This window comes from Lampris incognitus, chromosome 6, assembly GCF_029633865.1.
Source record: "Lampris incognitus isolate fLamInc1 chromosome 6, fLamInc1.hap2, whole genome shotgun sequence".
NCBI classification, from domain to species: Eukaryota; Metazoa; Chordata; class Actinopteri; order Lampriformes; family Lampridae; genus Lampris; species Lampris incognitus.
Window position 1 is genome coordinate 37681902 of NC_079216.1, and position 21035 is coordinate 37702936.

General features: G+C 43.3%; 2 protein-coding genes across 3 annotated transcripts in view; both read left to right on the forward strand.

The window, feature by feature from the left end:
- Positions 1–3242: 3242 nt before the first annotated feature.
- Positions 3243–9077, forward strand: meak7 (MTOR associated protein, eak-7 homolog). Of its 2 annotated transcripts, none has more exons than XM_056282229.1 (9): positions 3243–3294; positions 3458–3691; positions 4543–4794; positions 5366–5510; positions 5591–5802; positions 6556–6742; positions 7012–7130; positions 7984–8163; positions 8307–9077. In XM_056282229.1, exons 2-9 carry the CDS (start codon positions 3524–3526, stop codon positions 8436–8438), a joined length of 1395 nt encoding a protein of 464 aa, XP_056138204.1. In that variant the 5' UTR covers positions 3243–3294; positions 3458–3523; the 3' UTR covers positions 8439–9077. The 2 variants fall into 2 exon arrangements, with proteins under 2 accessions (XP_056138204.1, XP_056138206.1); XM_056282231.1 differs by having other exon boundaries at positions 3257–3294; positions 3454–3691.
- A 3160-nt stretch (positions 9078–12237) lies between these two features.
- The window catches only part of plcg2 (phospholipase C, gamma 2), a 65786-nt gene continuing 56988 nt past the window's right edge, over positions 12238–21035 (forward strand). The window contains exon 1 of the mRNA XM_056281833.1: positions 12238–12421. Coding sequence (XP_056137808.1) covers positions 12238–12421 — 184 coding nt within the window. The remainder of the gene's footprint in view (positions 12422–21035) is intronic.

The window sequence follows — 21035 nt, forward strand, 5'->3', positions numbered from 1 at the left end:
TGCGGTGGCATCACAAGAACACGTTGGGGGTTTATTCTGATTGGGTCAAGCTTAATAACTTGAATTAAGCTTTTCACAGTAAGGCGGGCCCTTTGGAAGGGGGATAACTTATAGCGCTATAAATTTGCATGTTAAGTTGGGGTATGAAGGATGGCGTGAGCAAGACAGAAACAAATGGTACGTGCGTGCGTGCGTGTGTGTGTGTGTGTGTGTGTGTGTGTGTGTGCGTGTGTGTGATACATGTGTGTGATGCTTCACAGATGAATTTCCTGTGCAGTCACTCAGTAGTGAGACTTTTACCATATAGGGATGCAACTGTGAGGAGGCGAAAAAGAGTTGAAAAGAAGAACTAATGAGAGAGAGAGAGAGAGAGAGAGAGAGAGAGAGAGAGAGAGAGAGAGAGAGAGAGAGAGAGAGAGAGAGAGAGAGAGAGAGAGAGAGAGAGAGAGAGAGAGAGAGAGAGAGAGAGAGAGAGAGAGAGATAGTCGAGTCTCAAGTCTCAGCTTGTAGAGAGTTGATCCAGTAGAGAGAGAAGCAATGCGGTGACTCCCGGAGATAGTAATCAAGCCATGATTCTCTTTTTACGAACGTGTGTGTAGCCACACGGTGTCTATGAACCATGTGTTTCACTCGGTTCTGTCTGTACTTGCATGAAATATTCATGAGGGGAGTAAAGGCAACACAAAGAGAGAGAAAGACAGACAGGAGCAGGAAGACAGAGACTTATCTAAATAATACACTAGTCTGATTAGGCCAATTGGTTTTGTATCTTTTTGTCACTGAACTTATTTATTGCTTACTTATCTTCAAAGACATATTTTACCCTCTAATAAACATCCCATCTTTTATAGACTAACCGACGAACTAGTAGTGTTTTAATCAAACCTGCCTTTCAGGTCACTTTTTCTACATCTGGCTTTCTGCAGAATACCCCGGGGAAGCAATTTAGCATTCCTGCTCATAAGCCTCTGGTTTTAAACCAGTCAAGCCCTATTCTTCTTCTGTGTGTTGGTTCTTGATTAAAAAGAGGAAATGGTTCATTCACACTGCTCTGTGTTAAGAAGATACAGAAGTTGTATTTTCAGCAATACTCTGAGGAAACAGTGACATGCACTAATGTGCACTCATGTACTCAACAGCAGTATGCTGGACACACACACACACACACACACACACACACACACACACACACACACACATATGGAAGGATTACATCGAAGGAAGTAAAATATATATATATAAAAATGTTGAATTCAAGTTTTATTGATTGCCAACCAAAGATTTAACTTAGTGTTAAGTTTATCTAAAACGATATGAGGGTAGAAGTACTGCAGTGGCTGTAGGTTTTGTCAGAAACTCTCTCTCTCTCTTCTCTCTCTCTCTCTCTCTCTCTCTCTCTCTCTCTCTCTCTCTCTCTCTCTCTCTCTCTCTCTCTCTCTCACACTCTCTCTCACTCTCTCTCTCTCTCTCTCTCTCTCTCTCTCTCTCTCTCTCTCACACTCTCTCTCACTCTCTCTCTCTCTCTCTCTCTCTCTCTCTCTCTCTCACACACACACACACACACACACACACACACACACACCATGTCACACAATTTCTGCACAAAGTAAACTTCATTGGCTGTATTTGCACAGGGATTTGTATTTGCTTTATTTCTGTGTGATGTTGCAATTAGCTTCGATCATAAGCTTATAGGCTTTTGACACCACGTGAGGTTTGTATTTCTGCTCACATTCCGCGTCATCTGATCGAGTTCGTGCTCATCATCTGATACCACTCAAAGTAAATTACAAGTGGAGCAAAAAAAAAAATCATTCATTCATTCATTCATTCAATCAAGCTAGAAATGTAAATCAAATGTCAGATTCAGAAGAGGTGCAGAGTAATTTCTTAGTTTATTTCTCTGCTGGTCTTCACCGTCTGGCCCGCTTCCTCTGTCTCGGTGTCGTGCAGCCTGTTAAAGTCGTCCCCTTCACACAGGACCGGACCTCAGCGGGCATAGCGGAGAGGCTGATACGGCTTCAGACTTCATTACAATGCAACACACCCAGCGCAGTAAATCTCATGCCCTTAAAAGGCGTTTTTCATCGGCTACCGTGTCTGTGAGCGGGTTGAACGGCGGATCCGTCCGTCTCCCTCTGCTCGCGAGCGCACTCTGGTGGCGGCAGACGGTACACGACGGGTGAGGCAGCGCTCATTATCCCGACGGTGCATTATCGGCCCGGTTAACGTTTAACCTACATCAATGGATAATCTTATTACCCCCCCCCCCCAACAGCCCAGCCGTCCGATCCTACTGCTCTTCCTAATGATGAGTTACTTTAATTTATGTCTTGCTAGATTGTTCCAGTGCAGAGCCAAACTGTCGATTGGGTGGTCATGTGCAAGAACAATTCATTTGGTTTTACTAATTTATCATTTTAATTCAACCACATAATTTACTCAGTAGATTACATTTATAGCTCATACAGAAGAGTCTTTGGAATATATTCGAAAGTTCTATAAATCTTGGCTGTTTGCATGTATCATTCTATTCTATTCTATTCTATTCTATTCTATTCTCATTCCATCCGATCAGGATGATTGTACATCTGAAACAACAGATCAACGCACACCTGAAGCAAAAAAAAAATTGTACATCTGAAACAACAGATCAACTACTTGTCAGAACAGAAAATCGAAAGTACTGGTGGCAATTCAGGATCAGATTGAGAACCACTGGAATGGAATAGAATAGAATCAGTACTGTTTGTATTTTATTCCGACGGCAGTTAATTACAATCACTGTTGCCCCAGGTCTAAAATACCTCGGATTGGATACTGGAATAACTGGAACAACAGGTGAATACATTTAAATACCAAGCAGAATAGAAAACCGGTAGTCCTGGTGGTGCCCGAGGACCGGATTGACAAACACTATTCTATTGTATTCTATTCTATTCTATTTACAAATAAATATGAGCAGAATAAAAATGAAACAATATAATGTGGAACTGCAATGAACAGAACAGAGAACACAGTTAATACAATACAGTAGAACAGGTTATAATCGAAAACAAATTCATGGGTATAAACCCAATTAATCGTAGCGCCTTTGAATGCACCCCTAGACGTTACGCACTCTACCCGCCCCTTATCATTATGTACCAATCAAAATCACACAGCTGAGAGTCTTGATCATCTCATTGGTTATTATTGTTTTCCATGGTTTCTCGGTCCCGGAAGTTTACGTTTCGCTGTCAGGCGATGCAGTGGTTGATGCTGGAACGGAAATCTAGCGGTACTTTATAGAAGGTCAGCCACGCATACGTTTAATACTCAATTACACTATAAAGCTTTGTGCATTTTGTGTTGTTGTGTGTTTTGTGTCCATTACGTTCAAAATGCAATTTATTCTGTGCCAGATCCGAGTGTGACATAAGACATGTAACTGAAAACGCACCGTCTTGTTAGCTAGCCAGTTACGGCATCTCACCTGTAAGGGACCTTATACTGCGTGTATGTCCGACGGAAACGTGGGACCATGGGCAACACCGAGAGCATGGTGGTGCAGAAACGGCTGTCCCGATTCCGCACCGAGGACCGGCCTATGGTCGAGGGAGTCTTCGAGCGACTCCAATGCAGCGGTGTCTCTGCAGGTGTCCGGGCCAAAGCACCGCCGGGGAAGCTTCTGACACTGGAAGTGTTAAAGGTACAATGGTTTGAAAAAGTGACCGAACGGACAGTATTACTTGTACTAACGTCATCCCAGCACTCACTCGCTCACTCACACTTTTGTCAGAAATCGTCACAAAAATTGATCGGATTAACGAGAGATAATGTGGTACACTCATGAAAAGATGGATAAACTATCACTATCAGCTTGCTATCATTATAATACAAAACTACTACCAGAAAGTATTTATTTATGCTTTTTTTTTGTCTCAAAAGACCCTTGCCTCATAACTTTCATCAGTTTGGTGCTACTAATCTTAAAAGCAGCAATCTCAGTCCTGCTAATTAGAGGGGATGCAAAAAGTGTTTTGTTTATATCACTATGGCGGGTTTACTTCTGTATCCCTGGATACATTACATCCTAATTTTACATTATCCCTGTGATAAAACTCAGTGACAGCCAGGCCTTCATCGGGGCTGCACTGGGACTCTTCAACACAGTGAGATGAACAATAATGGTAGCTGAGGTTTCAACAGCCACTTATTGAAAACACAAGACTGAAAATGCCAGATAAAAACACACTAAAGCAAGATGTCTGCTGACAGTTTAGCCACGGTTCTCATTCTCTCCTTCTCCCTGCCGTGTCTTTGTGTTTGTTTGGGGACAGTTTAACTTGTCCCGAGCCACTGTGCAGGGGCTGCCAAAAGCCCTTTGTTAAAAAACAAAACAAAACACAAAGACAAAACACTTTATTGCTGCCTTGATTCAATATTCAGTATGCTGCTGCTGTACTGTACTACAGCAAATTTGGTCATAGTAATAGCCATAGCTATAGTATGTCCTGGAAAAAAACCTTGTATCCCAAACTTTTCCTTCATCCCTTACAGTCATCTATGGAGAACATCGCCTCAGACTCCATGATAAGGAGAGTTTACCAGGGTATGTGTAGTGTGGACCCTGGAACGGCACCAGTGAAGACCGGCACTGCTGCTGGTTGTGGTGTGAATCGAGAGCAACTTGTCATCTTCCTAGCAGATGCCCTGCGAGGCACCGCAGAAGAAAGGGCACCCCTTGTCATGGCTATGTCCCAGCAGGGGGCAGCAGGGTCAAAGGTTGTCACATGTGACCAAGTGACAGAAGTGAGTAGAAACCATTAAGCCCAAAATTACAACTGCCGTAGATGATACTTACAAATAATTATTTTATAAATATTCATATGTAAGGAATTTAGATACACAGGAGGTTGTTTAAGGGCTGGGAAATGGGCCATACCCGTTGTTAAAAATATAATTTTGACATATATTAGTAATAACAACAGTTAAGCAACTCTCCATCTTTGAAACATCTGTCTGTGCACTCAACAAGGAGATGGAACGTTATCCCACAATATATCATCAGTGAATACAAATACAGTCATTACTATTAAAAACATCTTTACCTGTTGGCCCTTATCCATTGCTTATACAGTCACTCCCACATGATGAATTTAATCTTTCTATTTCTCTTTCCCTATTTCTCATAGTGCTGCTGTTTATTATCCCCCTCCATCACACGCTAATCATTTCCCTCTGCTTTCCCTGTGTGGCTCTCTTCACCTCCTTTCATGACACCTTTTTCCTTTTTCATAACCTTCCCTCCCTACTTCTTTCTGCACTCTTACCTCCTCCCTCTTTCTCTCTGTTTCTTTGCCTTTTCCTTTCCCTCACTCAGTGCTTACAGGACCTGATCTCTTCTGTAGTACAGATTCTGGTCCACAGGGGGCGCCTGCAGGGTTGGAAGCCAGAAAGGATGGGTGATGGTTCCTTGAGTGTCAAACTCCTGGCTGAGCAGATGTGCTCTGAACTCAAACCCTCGGGTAAATGAATGGTCTTCTCCACTCACTTTTCCTCTCCTCCCCCAACGACTCACCCTCCCTCCCTCTTTACCTCTCCTCAGATCAAGGGAGTTGTGATGTTGGCTGTCTGGAGGACTGGCTCTTCCGTGTGTCTCAGATAGCTGTGTACCTGGAAATACTGGTAGCAGAGGGCCTGAATGTGGCTCTGACCTCCAGGCCATCTCTTACCCTGCTGCCCACATGCAGGGAGACCCCCTGGAAAGAACTGAGGTGTTTATTAGACCTGCCAACCCTCATGTTCCTGGCACCACAGGTCAGTGGTCAGAAGAATCAGAAATCAGAATCAGAAACACTTAATTTGTCATTTAATTTCATGCACTTGTGCACATGAAACGAAACATCAATCAATCAATCAATCAGTCAATCAATCAATCAATCAAGTTGCATCGTTTCCCCCAGCCCACAGCAGTGCAACACAAAGACAAAGACAAACACATATCCAAAAACTATAAGAACTACAAAAACACATACATATCCAAACTAACACATATATGTAAACCAAAAAATAAATAAAAAATCACTGTCTAGGAGAATGAACACCAGCCAGAATGACTGTCGGAACTCATGTCCTCATAATGACACATAATTTCTAGCATTTAAAACCAAAACTTACTATTATAACCAATATAAATAAAACCATAGCTTGGCAGGGAAATCCCTTGCTTTAAGGGTTCAGTGGAACACTTTTGCATGCTGCAGTTATAATATTATCTGTATATGTTGTAGTGTATGTATATGTATATTTTGTCTACACTTTGAAATAGACATGCTGGGTCTTTCAAGGTTGATGACACCTATTTTAACACTTTCTATACACACTTAAAAAGCTGTCTGTGATAGACAAATTAGTTTCTATTTGTCTAGTTATAAATGTCTGTTGTCTTTATCGATATTATATCAATGATTAAAATATATCTGCATGTCTTTGGTTCATGTAATACTACTGCCATTAAAGCATGTTGAAATTAGGTTACTACCCCATCTCCCTTATCTCCTAATACTCAAGTTGCCAGACAGCTTCCGTGCCCCCTGGACACTTCTGTTTTCCACAAGATTGCATGGAGAAAGCTTCACTCGGATGGTGGCTAGCCTTACAAAGCGTGGACCCACCCTGCTGCTTATCAGAGACACCAAGCAGCATGTCTTTGGGGGCTTCGCTTCCCACACCTGGGAGATCAAACCACAATTTCAAGGTGAATGAAAGATGAACAATGTTGTAAAGGAATGTCGACCCTTGATGTGTATTAAAACCGATGTATTGATAAAAATGGTAGACCAAAGAGGTAGTATTGCTGGTGCGAATGCTCTGGGTGGTTGCCTGACTTATTTGTATATATACAGTATGTATAAATAGTACATAGTTTATAATAATTTGTGTGTGTGTGTGTGTGTGTGTGTGTGTGTGTGTGTGTGTGTGTGTGTGTGTGTATACATCTGTTTATGTGGGCATCTCTATCTACAGGAGACTCCAGATGCTTCCTGTTCACTGTGTTCCCCAGGCTGTGTGTGTACACCTCTACAGGATATAACCAACACTTCATGTACCTCAATCAGAATCAGCAGACCATGCCTAATGGCCTGGTGGGGCTACATTACTTTGACACTATGATAATATATACTCACTTGTGGCTAATTTTCAGACCTGTCTCAATTGGCTGATTTAAACAGTGTTGTTCACTGAGCACAATTACGTTTTCCAAGGAGATCATGGAGACATAAAATGAGGCTCTGAGTACGAAATAAACATCATGAGCCAGCATTTCAAGTTCAACTTCATTAACCCGTGTATTGGAATACAATTACATTCTTGTGCTCTGGCTCTCTCTGCCTTAACACAAACGACACAAGAACACACCACCCAGAAAAAAAAGGGGGGGAGACCTACATAGACTATGTACACATGAATTCATACATTATATGTACAATGTAGAAAAGTACATGATACCGTAACAATGTAATGTGCATAACATGTAAGGTGCATATAAGTGCATCACTGTTGCGTTATTGTATACTTTTCTATGCATCCAGTCATTTAAAAGTTGATGTATAGAGTCCAGACTTTTAAACTCCAGTTAAAAGTTGACTGGAGAAAGCAGCTTTATAACCTGGGAGAATTAGTTCAGGTGTGATGTTAAGTAGTGAATGGGTTGTGTGTTGTTTCAAACATGCACTTTATTTTCTGGTTTGTCTGGCATTGCCAGCTGATTTTCCCTCACACCAGTACATGGTATTTATTGTAGTATATGGTGCATCAGTTTCATTGTATTTGGTATACCCCCACAGTTTAATGGGAATGAGTTCCATATCTTATCTCATATACCATAAATAATCATCCAGAATTCAAAATTTTAGCTGATGTGTTTTTAATCCTGCTAAATAAATACCCCCATCTGTCTGATGGTATTCTGAATTTCTATCCTCGTGTCTGTACAAGGGTATGGGCGGACAGCATGGTTATTTTGGCTTGTGGCTGGATAGTGACTTTGGCCATGGCCACAGCCGAGCACGACCCAAATGCACCACCTATGGCAGTCCTCAACTCTCTGGAGAGGAGGACTTCACTCTGGACTCCATGGAAGTGTGGGGAGTTGGCAAACCCCCTGAACCAGAGGAGGTCAGTGTAATTTCTCTCCCCCCCAATATATATTTTTAGGCTCTTTTTTTTTCTTAATCAGAATACAGTGAAAATTGACAGGGAAGACAGGAGAGAGACTGAAATGAAATGATAATATATAATGATCTGTGCTTGTGCTTCAGGTTGAGGGGGCGGCGAATAAGAGGAGTATCCTGGATGCGGATCTAGAGGTCCAGGCTATGATGGAGATGACGGGGAAGACTCTTCACAGCCAGGGACTCAGAGAACCAGAGGAAGACCAGGAGGAAGCATGAGGAATTCAGATTTGGCCTGAACCTGATCTTTCACAACTACTTCGGCACATTAAGAGTTTCCTATTTCCATTGTTGGTCATTTGGAAAAGGGTGATCAATAAGGTCAAGCGTTTTAAAGACTGAGGGATCAAGATAATTTGCTTAACGACTAGTTTTTAACTATTGTAAGGCAATGGAATAAAGATTATTTCACTGCTGTTTTTTTAAGACAATTAAGTACACATATGATCAAATGAGCCTGTTTTTAACATACAGTCGCAGGAAAGTTGCTCTCATGTTTTATTAAACCTGTAAGGGTGCTGCTAAAGGACTAGTTAACGTTTTAGCCTATAGTGAAGGTATGTACATGAATGTATGACCTGAAAAGTGTCACTGAGTTAAGCACACTTTCTGAGATGTTTCCGCAAACGCCACTCCCCCTAACCCCCTATTTATTTACACTTAATGATAGGATATGTATAAGATGTGTGGTTTGACAGTTATACAATCTACCCGAGATACAGACCTGTTTCACTTCTGCAGCCAGGGGCTTCCTAACAGAACTGCATCGGGAATACTCTCTCCTATTGTATGTAGTATTTTAAACAACTGGATAAAAGGTGATACAAAGCAAATTTTTGAGATTTGTCTAATGGAAGCACACCCATTAAAATGTTGATTTTACTGTTCCATGGCTTTCATTGATGAAATTATTACCAGATTAAGTATTTGAAATTTGATAAGATTATTTTGTGTGTGTGTGTGTGTGTTCTTTTATTTGTATTTGTATCTCGTCTAGTGATAACATTTTTGCCTGGGTGAAACTGAAGTTCCTTGTCCGCGGTCTCTTGACTCAAACTGCGCATGGGCATTGGGACAATGATAGGACTGCAGTATCCACACCATATCTTCTCTCTTAACTATGCAAACAACTATGGCCAGTGAAGTTACATATGCAAATCTGCCTACAGCATTTGCACAGCGGGTATGAAGCCACAAAAAAAAGAAAAAGTGTTGGAAGTCGTGCACGTAGGCCTTATTGTTTGCATAGCGACAAACATATCACATTAAAACTCTATGGGATTGGGAATAATCCTGGAGACAGATTCATATTTGCAAACCCACCTCCCAGATATTACCAGCTCCTTTTCAACACCATTCCTGTTTACGTCAAAGAAGAGGCCTTTTAGAGAAACTAGCGCGCTGTGCGCTCTTCCTGCAGGTGCCCCGTTCAGCATCACAGCTGCAGTCACATCAAACGTGCACATGACTTTCGGTACAATCGTCATTCAGCGAGCCGAAACTTGGGTGTATTACGAGACGGCTCATTACGAGGCAGTAACTTCTGTGGACACCCCCCTTGACAACTGAAAAGCTGCAGCGAGTTGCCAAACGCTCTTCCGTCCGAGGGAACGGGAGTTTGCATAGATACTGTCCCTGCTTCCGGATATTTTTATTACCACTATGCCTCTAATGCAAGTTGAGTTTTACTTCCTCGTACACACCAATAGAGGAACTCGCCGTTTCGAGGCTGCCCTCGTCCTTACTGGGCTTCAAATGCAGTAGAACTTACATTTCTTTCAGAAGTCTTAAAACATGATTTGACTCAAACAGGCGGCGCCCTTGAAGAGCTGAGAACGTTTGAAGTCCGTCTACTGGGTAAGTGCACATGCTTGTTTTGTCCACACCCGGTCAACAGTGTGACTACAACGGGGGAAATCCGCGGTTGTTTTTTTTTTTTTTGGCACGCTGGCGTTATCTGTTTAGAGATGATGATAGTGATGATGATGGTGGTGGTGATGATGATGATGATGATGATGATAATGGTGAGTGACGAGTCAACTCGATCGTGCACCACGAGTTACAGTATTTTATGCTAACTGTAATTAATGTATAGATGTATTTTAGCCTATTTAAATTAAAGATGATTATGATATAAATATGTGTAAACCAATCCAACATTCCGAACGTCTTAAGTTTTAGTGTGCCGAAATGAGAGAAGACACTCGGAAAGCGTTCGCTTCTAGCCACAAGTGACAAGAGGGACGACCGGCTCTCAAGCCACCGATGCGTTTCATGCCCTCTCTGACATATATCTGTAATAGGCCGCTGATGGTTGTGTCGTTTCGTTTCTAACTATCAATTCATTTCTAACTACCCCACTGATGAACAATGAAGAGGTGTAGTTAGTTGTTACCAGAGTGGACTATTTGGGGGAATATAGGTTTGCAGATTATGTGTTGTACATGCACTCCCGTGGCCCTTGCGATTGCCGTGTGGTACCCGATGGAGGACAACGTCAACTGAGGGAACATGGCCCCCTGTTGTATATTGGCCAAAAAACTGGTTGTATATGAGCATTGCTCACCCCCCCCTCTCTCTCTCTCTCTCTGTGCGTGCGCGTGAGTGAGTTTGTAGCTAGGCTATGTGTGTTTAAGTGCACTACCAGTATGAGGAAATGTGTAGGAGTAAATAACACTGCAGCTATCCCTAGGGACGGCACCTGTACAGGATAAAATGAGTCTGACTATGGAAATAGTGCAATATCTGTGCCATCATTATATATTTAACTGTTCTTCAGACCAATGAGCTATTGAAGGGTTATAGTCTCTTGATTTTTTTTACATGCAAAACACGAATTGAGGCAATAAGTAAAATGGGGGAATATGAACATTTTTGCCTTGATATTTTCTACCACGGCTTTGCAATTGTTCCAAATCATATCTGAAATAACTAGATGGCATTTTCTAGTTGAGAAAAAAACTGTCAAAGCAATATTCTGAATGCTCCCCGGAGGGTGGGAGGAATAATTTGTTTGATACGCTTATTTCCGCATAAGTTGTCACAATGAGAGACTTCTTCAGAAAGGCCAAAGGAGCGAGAGTTGTGCTTTTCTGGTTTGTTTCTCGGAAACATTAAATAGTTTGACAAGCTACGATCACAAAACAAAACAAAACAAAACAAAAAACTATTCTTGTTACTTGAAAACCTACTAGAAATAGGCAGTATACAGTTCATCACACCTTCCCATTCAAATGTAACTCAACAGTCCTCTCTCTGTTTTAGTCTTAGCTTCATATCTAACTGCTGCTAATTTGCAATTTAAATTCTTTACCCTCTCTCTCTCTCTCTCTCTCTCTCTCTCTCTCTCTCTCTCTCTCTCTCTCTCTCTCTCTCTCTCTCTCTCTCTGTCTCTCTCTCTCTCTCTCTCTCTCTCGCGCGCACACACGCACGCACGCACACACACACTATTACTGCAGCCCTTTCTAGTCATAAAACCCCACAAAGTCATTTTAGGTTGCAATGGCATATTTTCTTTTGACAAGACAACATCGGACAAAGGTTAAAAAAAGAGCTAAATTACGAACAGGGGATCTGGGCTTTAATAATGGCACCTGTGGAGGGACGGAATAGTGATGTGGAGTCAACGTGGGAATCATCAGTGGTAAAAAGTATTAGAGTATTATTCCAACCTGGTCATTTTCTTTTTTTCAGACTACAAAAGTGTATCAGCAGTTAGAATATTTCAGTACTGTACCTTGCAGATGTAGCCCGGATGACACAGAGGGGGTTGATTTGGCCTACTGGTTATGACCTTTATGTGCAAAATAAAGCAGGACTTAAGAGAATTCCGGACTAAGATTTGAATCAGTAGTCCATTTGTAAAATGAGCGCACGTATGTGGTAAACCTCAACCTTTCATTTTCTCTTTCTGTTCCCCTCTCGTCTGTCCTTCTTCTCTCTGTCTGTCTGTCTGTCTGTCTGTCTGTCTGTCTGTCTGTCTCTTTTTCTCTATCTGCCTCGTCCAACAGCAGCAGAGATGGCTCATTGGGGGCAACAGGGGGAAATGACGGAGTACAAGAAGAGTCTGATCAAACGAGACCTGGAGATGGGCGTCGTCATGACGGTGTTCCGGCAGAAGGCGGAGCGGCTCACCGTGCAGGTCATCATGGAGACACGGCAGGTGGCGTGGACACGCACCGCAGACAAGACTGATGGAGTCTGTGAGTAAAACTGTGCTGCACCAGCCTTGACCATGACTTTCACAGGGGGCAGATTGCATTGTGAGGTCTGGCAAAGGGTACAAGGGTACTTAGATGATTCAGTTGATACTTGTCAGTTGTTTTTTGTTTTTGTTTTTTTACTGAAATACTTTTTCCTATATGTCATACACTGAAACATGAACTAAGGGTAATTAATGGATGAGAGACGGGGATAAAGTACAAATTATGAGTTCATTCTCCCTTATCAACTGGTACAGCTTTAAAAAGCAAAAACTAGGGAATATCAGTTTACCTGACTACTGCCCCACCTCCACCCCATCACACCACTTGTTCTACGTTAACACATTGTAAGCATACCATACATAGGTGTCCTTTAAAGAGAGACTGACACACATTTTTTTTAACATTGGGAGTTTGAATCATAACAGAAAATAGGTTTGGTTTTGACTATTGTCTTCCTGGGTGGGCAAATCCATGTCAAAAGTCACCGCGCTACTGCTACTGCTCATACCGCTCATGTCCGCCGACATGATAACTGACCGATAACCATCGATTAATATCACAATTCGGTGAGCATTTTGACTTCATAACTCAAAATCTGTTACAAACAACAATAACACACAGTTACGGTGATGTTTGACATGGATCCAGTTATCCACAGCTCTCATACGTAGTTTGTAACCCTATATGCAAATTGACTGGTGTCTACGTATCCACCGGCACAATTTATAATTGGACACCATCTACAGTCAATCACAGATCTCTCTTGAGCGGCCACAGACGCACTGTTTTGGCCACTGAAGTTCTCCGTGGTCACATTCCAACTCGGAAAATAGCCTATGAATAGGAATTTTCAGATTTTGATGTCAGTATAACTTTAAGTTGTTGACTGGTGTCACGTTGCATGTAGTGAATGACAAATAACCAAACCTTTGCTCTGACATAATGTGTTAAAACAAAGCATAGTGTGTTTCTCTGTCTCAGTCAAGGCAAGCTTATTTGTACAGCACATTTCATGACCATCCAAAGTGATGGCATGAAAAGACATAAAGTGATAAGGCATAAAAAGACATTAAATAAGAAATGCACAATAGGATAAAAAGAAATTTAAAAAAGATAACATAAGATAAAAAGAAATTAAAAAAGAAATTAAAAGGTAAAAAGTTAAAAAGGGTCAAAGTGCAACTGTCAGCAGGCTGAAGGCTCAGTTGAATGCAATGGTGAACACGGCATCAAATTAATCTTTTTTTTTAACTCCTGCTGATGTATGCTCTATTGCTTATTGTGCATTTTTATTGTTGATTGCAGTAACGGTTTTTTTTATTGCTTTGTGTTATTGTATTTGATGTAGGGTGACCCTGAGTGTCATGAAAGGCGCCTTAAAAAAAAGTGTTTATTGTTATAGCGAATTCAGGGAGCAGTCCGGGAACCGGCACAGCCGGGACGCGAACCCGTATCTCCCGTTCCGCAAGCGACAACGTTAAGCAGTCGACTAAAGGGTCCGACCCCTTAACCAAGGGCCAACGCGTCTACTTATCCATGCATGTTACACTACCCCCCTCTTTCAACTCGCTCACGCCTCTTGGCGCATACGCTTTCGATGGCCTTACGGTCTCACCATCCCACTTCTGACACCAATGTAGCGAATTCGGGGGGCAGTCCGGGAACTGCCACAGCCGGGACGCAAACCCGTATTTCCCGCTCCGCAAACGAAAACGTTAACCAGTCAACTAAAGACTCTGACCCATTAGCCAAGGGCCAACGTGTCTACTTATCCATGCACGTCACACTATTATCATTATTATTATGTTTGGGCCCAGTTTTAAAAGTGGTCAGTTAGGGCGAGTTTTGCATCATTTAGAAGTCTGATCCAGCAATATGATGCATAATAACCAAATACTGCTTCACTATATATATCAGGAATCAGGGACAAAATATTGTAATTTCTTTCGTGTACTTGCATACACAAAAGAAACGAAATTTTGCTTCACCCAGCCCACAGCAGTGTGACACAAAAGATAAAAACACACATCCAAAATGTCCAAAAACGACACCACCAAAAACATACAAAAACAGCGAGAACAAAGCAAAAAAGGAACAGTTAACAACACAGTCCACTCAGTGCAACACAGTCCAAAAAATTCACTGTCCAGTTTGCGAACGCCAGCCAGGATGACTGTCGGAACTACCTGTCTGCATGGGCTAGCAGTTAGCGTAGCCTGCCCTGCTGTCAAGGACGCACTGCCCGCCCTCGGTGCTTCCTCTTCGGGTGCAGCTCTAGGCAGGGCCTAGAGCCCACCGGACGCAGCAGACCAGACTCCCCCATCCGATCCAACACCAGTTCTCTCAGCCGGACACCCTCGACACACCTCCTCGCACTCCCCACGACGACACTAAAACACAGTTAACGCGAGGCAAGGCTGCCGCCAGACCGCCCTCGGTGTTATCGGAACTGCCATTCTGCATGGGCTAGCAGTTAGCTTAGCCTGCCCTGCTTCCGCGTCCCATCAGACCGCCCTCGGTGTTTCCTTTTCGGGCGCAGCTCCAGGCAAGGCCGTGGTCCTTGGGCCCACCGGACGTGGCAGACGAAGCCCTCACAGCCGATCCAACGCTAGTTCTCCCAGCCATTTAATGGAAAAAAAAATCTAAGATCAAAATAAAAACTTCACAAACGACACAAACTTAGACATAGACATGGACAAAGACACTGCATTGTTGGTACTGCCGCCCAGTATCACGAGATTTTGTGTCATAGTCACGAAATTTAATCTATGAAATCGTGCTGGAGGACACGATGTCACTGAAATTTTCTTGTCCGGCACCACGAAGTTGTATGGGCCAAGTTTGTCTTGCGCGTTTAGGAGGCCAGACCAGCCAGAGCCAGCATCTTGATAACGCGACTCGCGCAAGAAAAACTCGGCCCATAGGAATGCATTGGATACAACTTCGTGGTGCCAGACAAGAAAATTTCGGTAACATCGTGTCCCCCAGCACGATTTCATAGATTAAATTTCGTGACTATGACACAAAATCTCATGATATCTTGTGTGAACTAAAAATAAAACCCATTCAGCTAAAAGTACCAAAAACAATATTATTTGCATTGGTTTTAAAAGAGTTGTATTCTCAAGTGCCAGCAGTGTTGTGTTCTGCCATCAGCGACAAATGTTTCACCTGAAACCATTACAGATTAAAGGTCTCGCTCCATAGCTCATCACTGCTCAGTTTGGAGGAAGGAGAGAACATTGTCCTTTCCCCACAAACATCATTACTTATGCTGAATATAGTAAAAGTAATATAATGAAAGTTTTTTTCCTACATCTATCTTTATATATAGTATATATATATATAGTATATATATATATATATATATATATATATATATATATATATATATATACTATATATATATACACTACCGTTCAAAAGTTTGGGATCACCCAAACAATTTTGTGTTTTCCATGAAAAGTCACACTTATTCACCACCATATGTTGTGAAATGAATAGAAAATAGAGTCAAGACATTGACAAGGTTAGAAATAATGATTTGTATTTGAAATAAGATTTTTTTTACATCAAACTTTGCTTTCGTCAAAGAATCCTCCATTTGCAGCAATTACAGCATTGCAGACCTTTGGCATTCTAGCTGTTAATTTGTTGAGGTAATCTGGAGAAATTGCACCCCACGCTTCCAGAAGCAGCTCCCACAAGTTGGATTGGTTGGATGGGCACTTCTTGCGTACCATACGGTCAAGCTGCTCCCACAACAGCTCAATGGGGTTCAGATCTGGTGACTGCGCTGGCCACTCCATTACCGATAGCATACCAGCTGCCTGCTTCTGCTCTAAATAGTTCTTGCACAATTTGGAGGTGTGTTTAGGGTCATTGCCCTGTTGTAGGATGAAATTGGCTCCAATCAAGCGCTGTCCACTGGGTATGGCATGGCGTTGCAAAATGGAGTGATAGCCTTCCTTATTCAGAATCCCTTTTACCCTGTACAAATCTCCCACCTTACCAGCACCAAAGCAACCCCAGACCATCACATTACCTCCACCATGCTTAACAGATGGCGTCAGGCATTCTTCCAGCATCTTTTCATTTGTTCTGCGTCTCACAAACGTTCTTCTTTGTGATCCAAACACCTCAAACTTGGATTCATCCGTCCACAACACTTTTTTCCAGTCTTCCTCTGTCCAATGTCTGTGTTCTTTTGCCCATCTTAATCTTTTTCTTTTATTGGTCGGTCTCAGATATGGCTTTTTCTTTGCCACTCTGCCCTCAAGCCCAGAATCCCGCAGTCGCCTCTTCACTGTAGATGTTGACACTGGTGTTTTGCGGGTACTATTTAATGAAGATGCCAGTTGGGGACCTGTGAGGCGTCTGTTTCTCAAACTAGAGACTCTAATGTACTTATCTTCTTGCTCAGTTGTGCAACGCCGCCTCCCACTTCTTTTTCTACTCTGGTTAGAGCCTGTTTGTGCTGTCCTCTGAAGGGAGTAGTACACACCGGTGTAGGAAATCTTCAATTTCTTAGCAATTTCTCGCATGGAATAGCCTTCATTTCTAAGAACAAGAATAGACTGTCAAGTTTCAGATGAAAGTTCTCTTTTTCTGGCCATTTTGAGCGTTTAATTGACCCCACAAATGTGATGCTCCAGAAACCCAATCTGCTCAAAGGAAGGTCAGTTTTGTAGCTTCTGTAACGAGCTAAACTGTTTTCAGATGTGTGAACATGATTGCACAAGGGTTTTCTAATCATCACTTAGCCTTCTGAGCCAATGAGCAAACACATTGTACCATTAGAACACTGGAGTGATAGTTGCTTGAAATGGGCCTCTATACACCTATGTAGATATTGCACCAAAAACCAGACATTTGCAGCTAGAATAGTCATTTACCACATTAGCAATGTATAGAGTGTATTTCTTTAAAGTTAAGACTAGTTTAAAGTTATCTTCATTGAAAAATACAGTGCTTTTCCTTCAAAAATATGGACATTTCAATGTGATCCCAAACTTTTGAACGGTAGTGTATATATATATATATATATATATATATATATATATATATATATATATATATATACACTATATATATACTATATATATCTATATGCTTGCTTGCTGGTTGTCCATCGTGTCCGATGATGACCATCTTCTCCTATTTGTGGGTCCTTTGGTGGCTGAATAGTCCGATCCTGGATGCACAGTTGCGGTTGCAGACCGGGCATGTAAAAGTGGTGCTGGAGGGGGTAGGGGTAGCTTTGCGAGCATGCCTCTTCGCACGCTTTGCTACACGTTGTTGTGTGCGCTGGTTTTCCATATACTTCACTCCCTCTGAGATGTGAGAGCGCCAGGTTGTGCGGCAGGAAGCAAATTCCTCCAAAGAAGAGGGATTGATCTGACATCTTTTCAGTGTGGTCTTTATTTGGTCTTTGAACCGCGTCTTCTGCCAACCAGCAGTGCGTTGACCGAGGCGTAGTTGGCCGTAGAGGACTTTACGTGGGAGTTGTTCGCTGGGCATGCGAATAACATGCCCAAGCCACCTGAGTTGATGGTGGTTTAGGGTAGAATCCATGCTGCAGCTGCCTGCCTGCTCCAACACCTCTGTGTGTGGCACTCTGTCCTCCCAAGTAATGCCGAGGATCCTCTGGAGACATCTCACACGGAAGGCCTCCAGGCTTCTGAGATGGTGGCTGTAGATGGTCCATGCCTCACATCCATAGAGTAGTGTGGAGATGCACACTTCCCTGTAAACAAGCACTTCGGTGTGGAGATTGAGGTTGCTGTTTTGGAAAACCCTTCTCCTTAGACGGCCAAAAGATGTTGAGACTTGTTTGAGGCGGTGCTGAATCTCATTGTCCATTGTGCAGGTGTCAGATAGCATACTTCCCAGATATTTGAAAGCAGTAACAGTGGCCAGTTGTTGCCCTTCTGCTGTGAAGGTTGTTGAGTGGTTTGGGAGGCCGGCAGTCAACTGACAGATTACCTCTGTCTTTTGGGTGTTGATAAACAGTCCCGTTCTCCTGTATGCAGTTACAACTGCCAACAGAGTGTTTTGTAGGGCTTCTGGTGTGTGAGCTACCAGGGCACAATCGTTGGCATACTGTAGCTCAATAATGTTCTCAGAGGTCAACTTGGTGGTTGCCTGAAACCTCCTGATGTTGAATAAGTTTCCATCGAGCCTGAAGTCAATGGTAACTCCAGCCTGCTTCTCCAACCTCCTTCGTAGCAGTGTTGTAACAGAGACTAAGAAGATATTGAACAGGACTGGGGCTAGCACACAGCCTTGTCTGACTCCAGTCTGCACACCAAAGGGCTCAGAACTGTGGTTCCCCACTACCACTCCGGCCATCAATCCTGAGTGAAACTGTCCAAGAATGGTGAGAAACTTGGGTGGACATCCAAATTTCTTCAGGACTTGCCACAGCAGGGCCCAGTTAACTGTATCAAATGCTTTTGAGAGCTCTATGAATGCTATGTATAGATCCTTGTGCTGTTCTCAGCATTTCTCCTGGAGCTGGTGTGTGACAAAGATCATGTCAACGGTCCCTCTATCCTTTTGGAAGCCGCATTGTGACTCTGGTATGACCCGTTCGGCTATTGCGAGTGTTAGTCTGTGGAGCATGATCTTGGCTAGAACCTTTCCGGCAATGGCCAGTAGTGAAATACCCCTACTGTTGGAGCAGATTGATTTGTCTCCTTTGTTTTTATAAATGGCCACAATGTTGGCATCTTTCCACTGTTGGGGGGACACACTCGTGACTCCACACCTCAAGGATATAGAGATACAGTGTCCTCGTACAGAGATAGCCTCCTTCCTTGAGGATTTCAGCTGGAATATTATCAGTTCCAGGGGTTTTGTTGTTTTTCAGGGTCTTGACTGCATGTAGGATTTCTTTAAAAGATGGTGGGAGGTCTAGGTCTTGCAAGGTAGGCTGTTCAGGGAGCTCTGCCAGTACAGTTGAGTCCACTGGGGTGGGCTGGTTGAGCAGGGTGTTAAAATGCTCGGCCCACCACTCCACTAACAGGGCCTGATCCTTGATGAGAGTTGTTCCATCAGCAGACCTAACGGGTGTCAAGGAGCAGTTTCTGGGGCCATAGATGGCCTTAACTGCATCATAGAAACCATGCATGTCGTTCCTGTCTGCATGAGCCTGGATTTCATTGGCTTTCAAAATCCACCACTCATTTTGCAGATTCTGCAGAGTTGCTTGGGCCTCAGAGCGGAGGTCATGCCATTTTTTCTTGAGAGGTTGGGATGGTGGGTTGCTGAGGGCAGCTCTGTGTGCCTTATGCATGTTGTCAAGGAGGGTGGAGATCGTTCCGGCATTGTCATCATCATTGATATATACTATATATATATATATATATATATATATATATATATATATATATATATATATATATATATATATATATATATATATACACACACACACACACACACACACACACACACACATATATTATGTATAGCAAGAAAGTCCTGGGTTCGAGCCCCGGGTAGTCCAACCTTGGTGGGTCATCCCGGGTCGTCCTCTGTGTGGAATTTGCATTTTCTGGGTTTCCTCCCACAGTCCAAAGACATGCAAGTCAGGTGAATCGGCCATACTAAATTGTCCCTGTGTGTGTGTGTTTCGGCCCTGTGATGGCCTGGCGACCTGTCCAGGGTGTCTCCCCGCCTGCCACCCAGTGACTGTTGGAATAGGCTCCAGCATCCCCGCGACCCTGAGAACAGAATATGTGGTTCAGCTAATGGATGTATATATATATACATGTGTGTGTGTGTGTGTGTGTATAATCCAGTTAGTCAAATAAATTCTCTATGAGTTTCTGTCAGAGAATTTACTTGACTAACTGGATTATTTTGTGCCTTATTTGTTGAGCACTATCCCTATCGTTGAGTGTTTCTTTTAACAAAGTTATATATATATATATTGTGACAACCACGGGGGGAACTTTAGCACCCGACCCAACAACGAAACAGAGACCGTCGGCAGGTTGGCCCGCTGTGGGCATTTATTCAAAAGACCAACCGAAAAACGCTCAACACGAGTACTGCTCCTCGTCTCAGCCGGCTGGCTCCCGTCTTCCTTGGCTCCTACGCTGGGCAGCCAACGCAATTATTGCTACCTCTCTCGGCCCCTGGCGGCTGTCTCTGGCTCCCTTTTATCCTTGGGCTCCTCATCAGCCTCTGATTGGGGCCAGGTGTGTCGCTCAGTCTCCCTCCCGTTGAGGGGGGAAGTGGGTACAGGTGTATTTCTGGGTTGTGTTGGGTCGCTGGCCATGGTGCAGAAGCTGGGCTGACACCGGGGTTGTCACAACTCCCCCTCCCAAGAAGGAAGCCAGGGTCCCCATGTATGGCCCAGAGGAAGGCATCGCGGCGGGACAGGGCGTCGGCGTTCTCCCGTCTCGGGCGGTGCACCACTCTGAAACTAATCCTGCAACATAAGGAACCATCGTGTTACCCGCTCGTTCATGTCCTTGACGGCGGCCATCCACCGGAGCGGAGCGTGGTCCGTGACGAGGTCGAAGCATCTCCCCAGGAGGTAGTAGCGGAGCTTCTCCACTGCCCACTTGATGGCTAATGCCTCCTTCTCTACCGTGGAGTA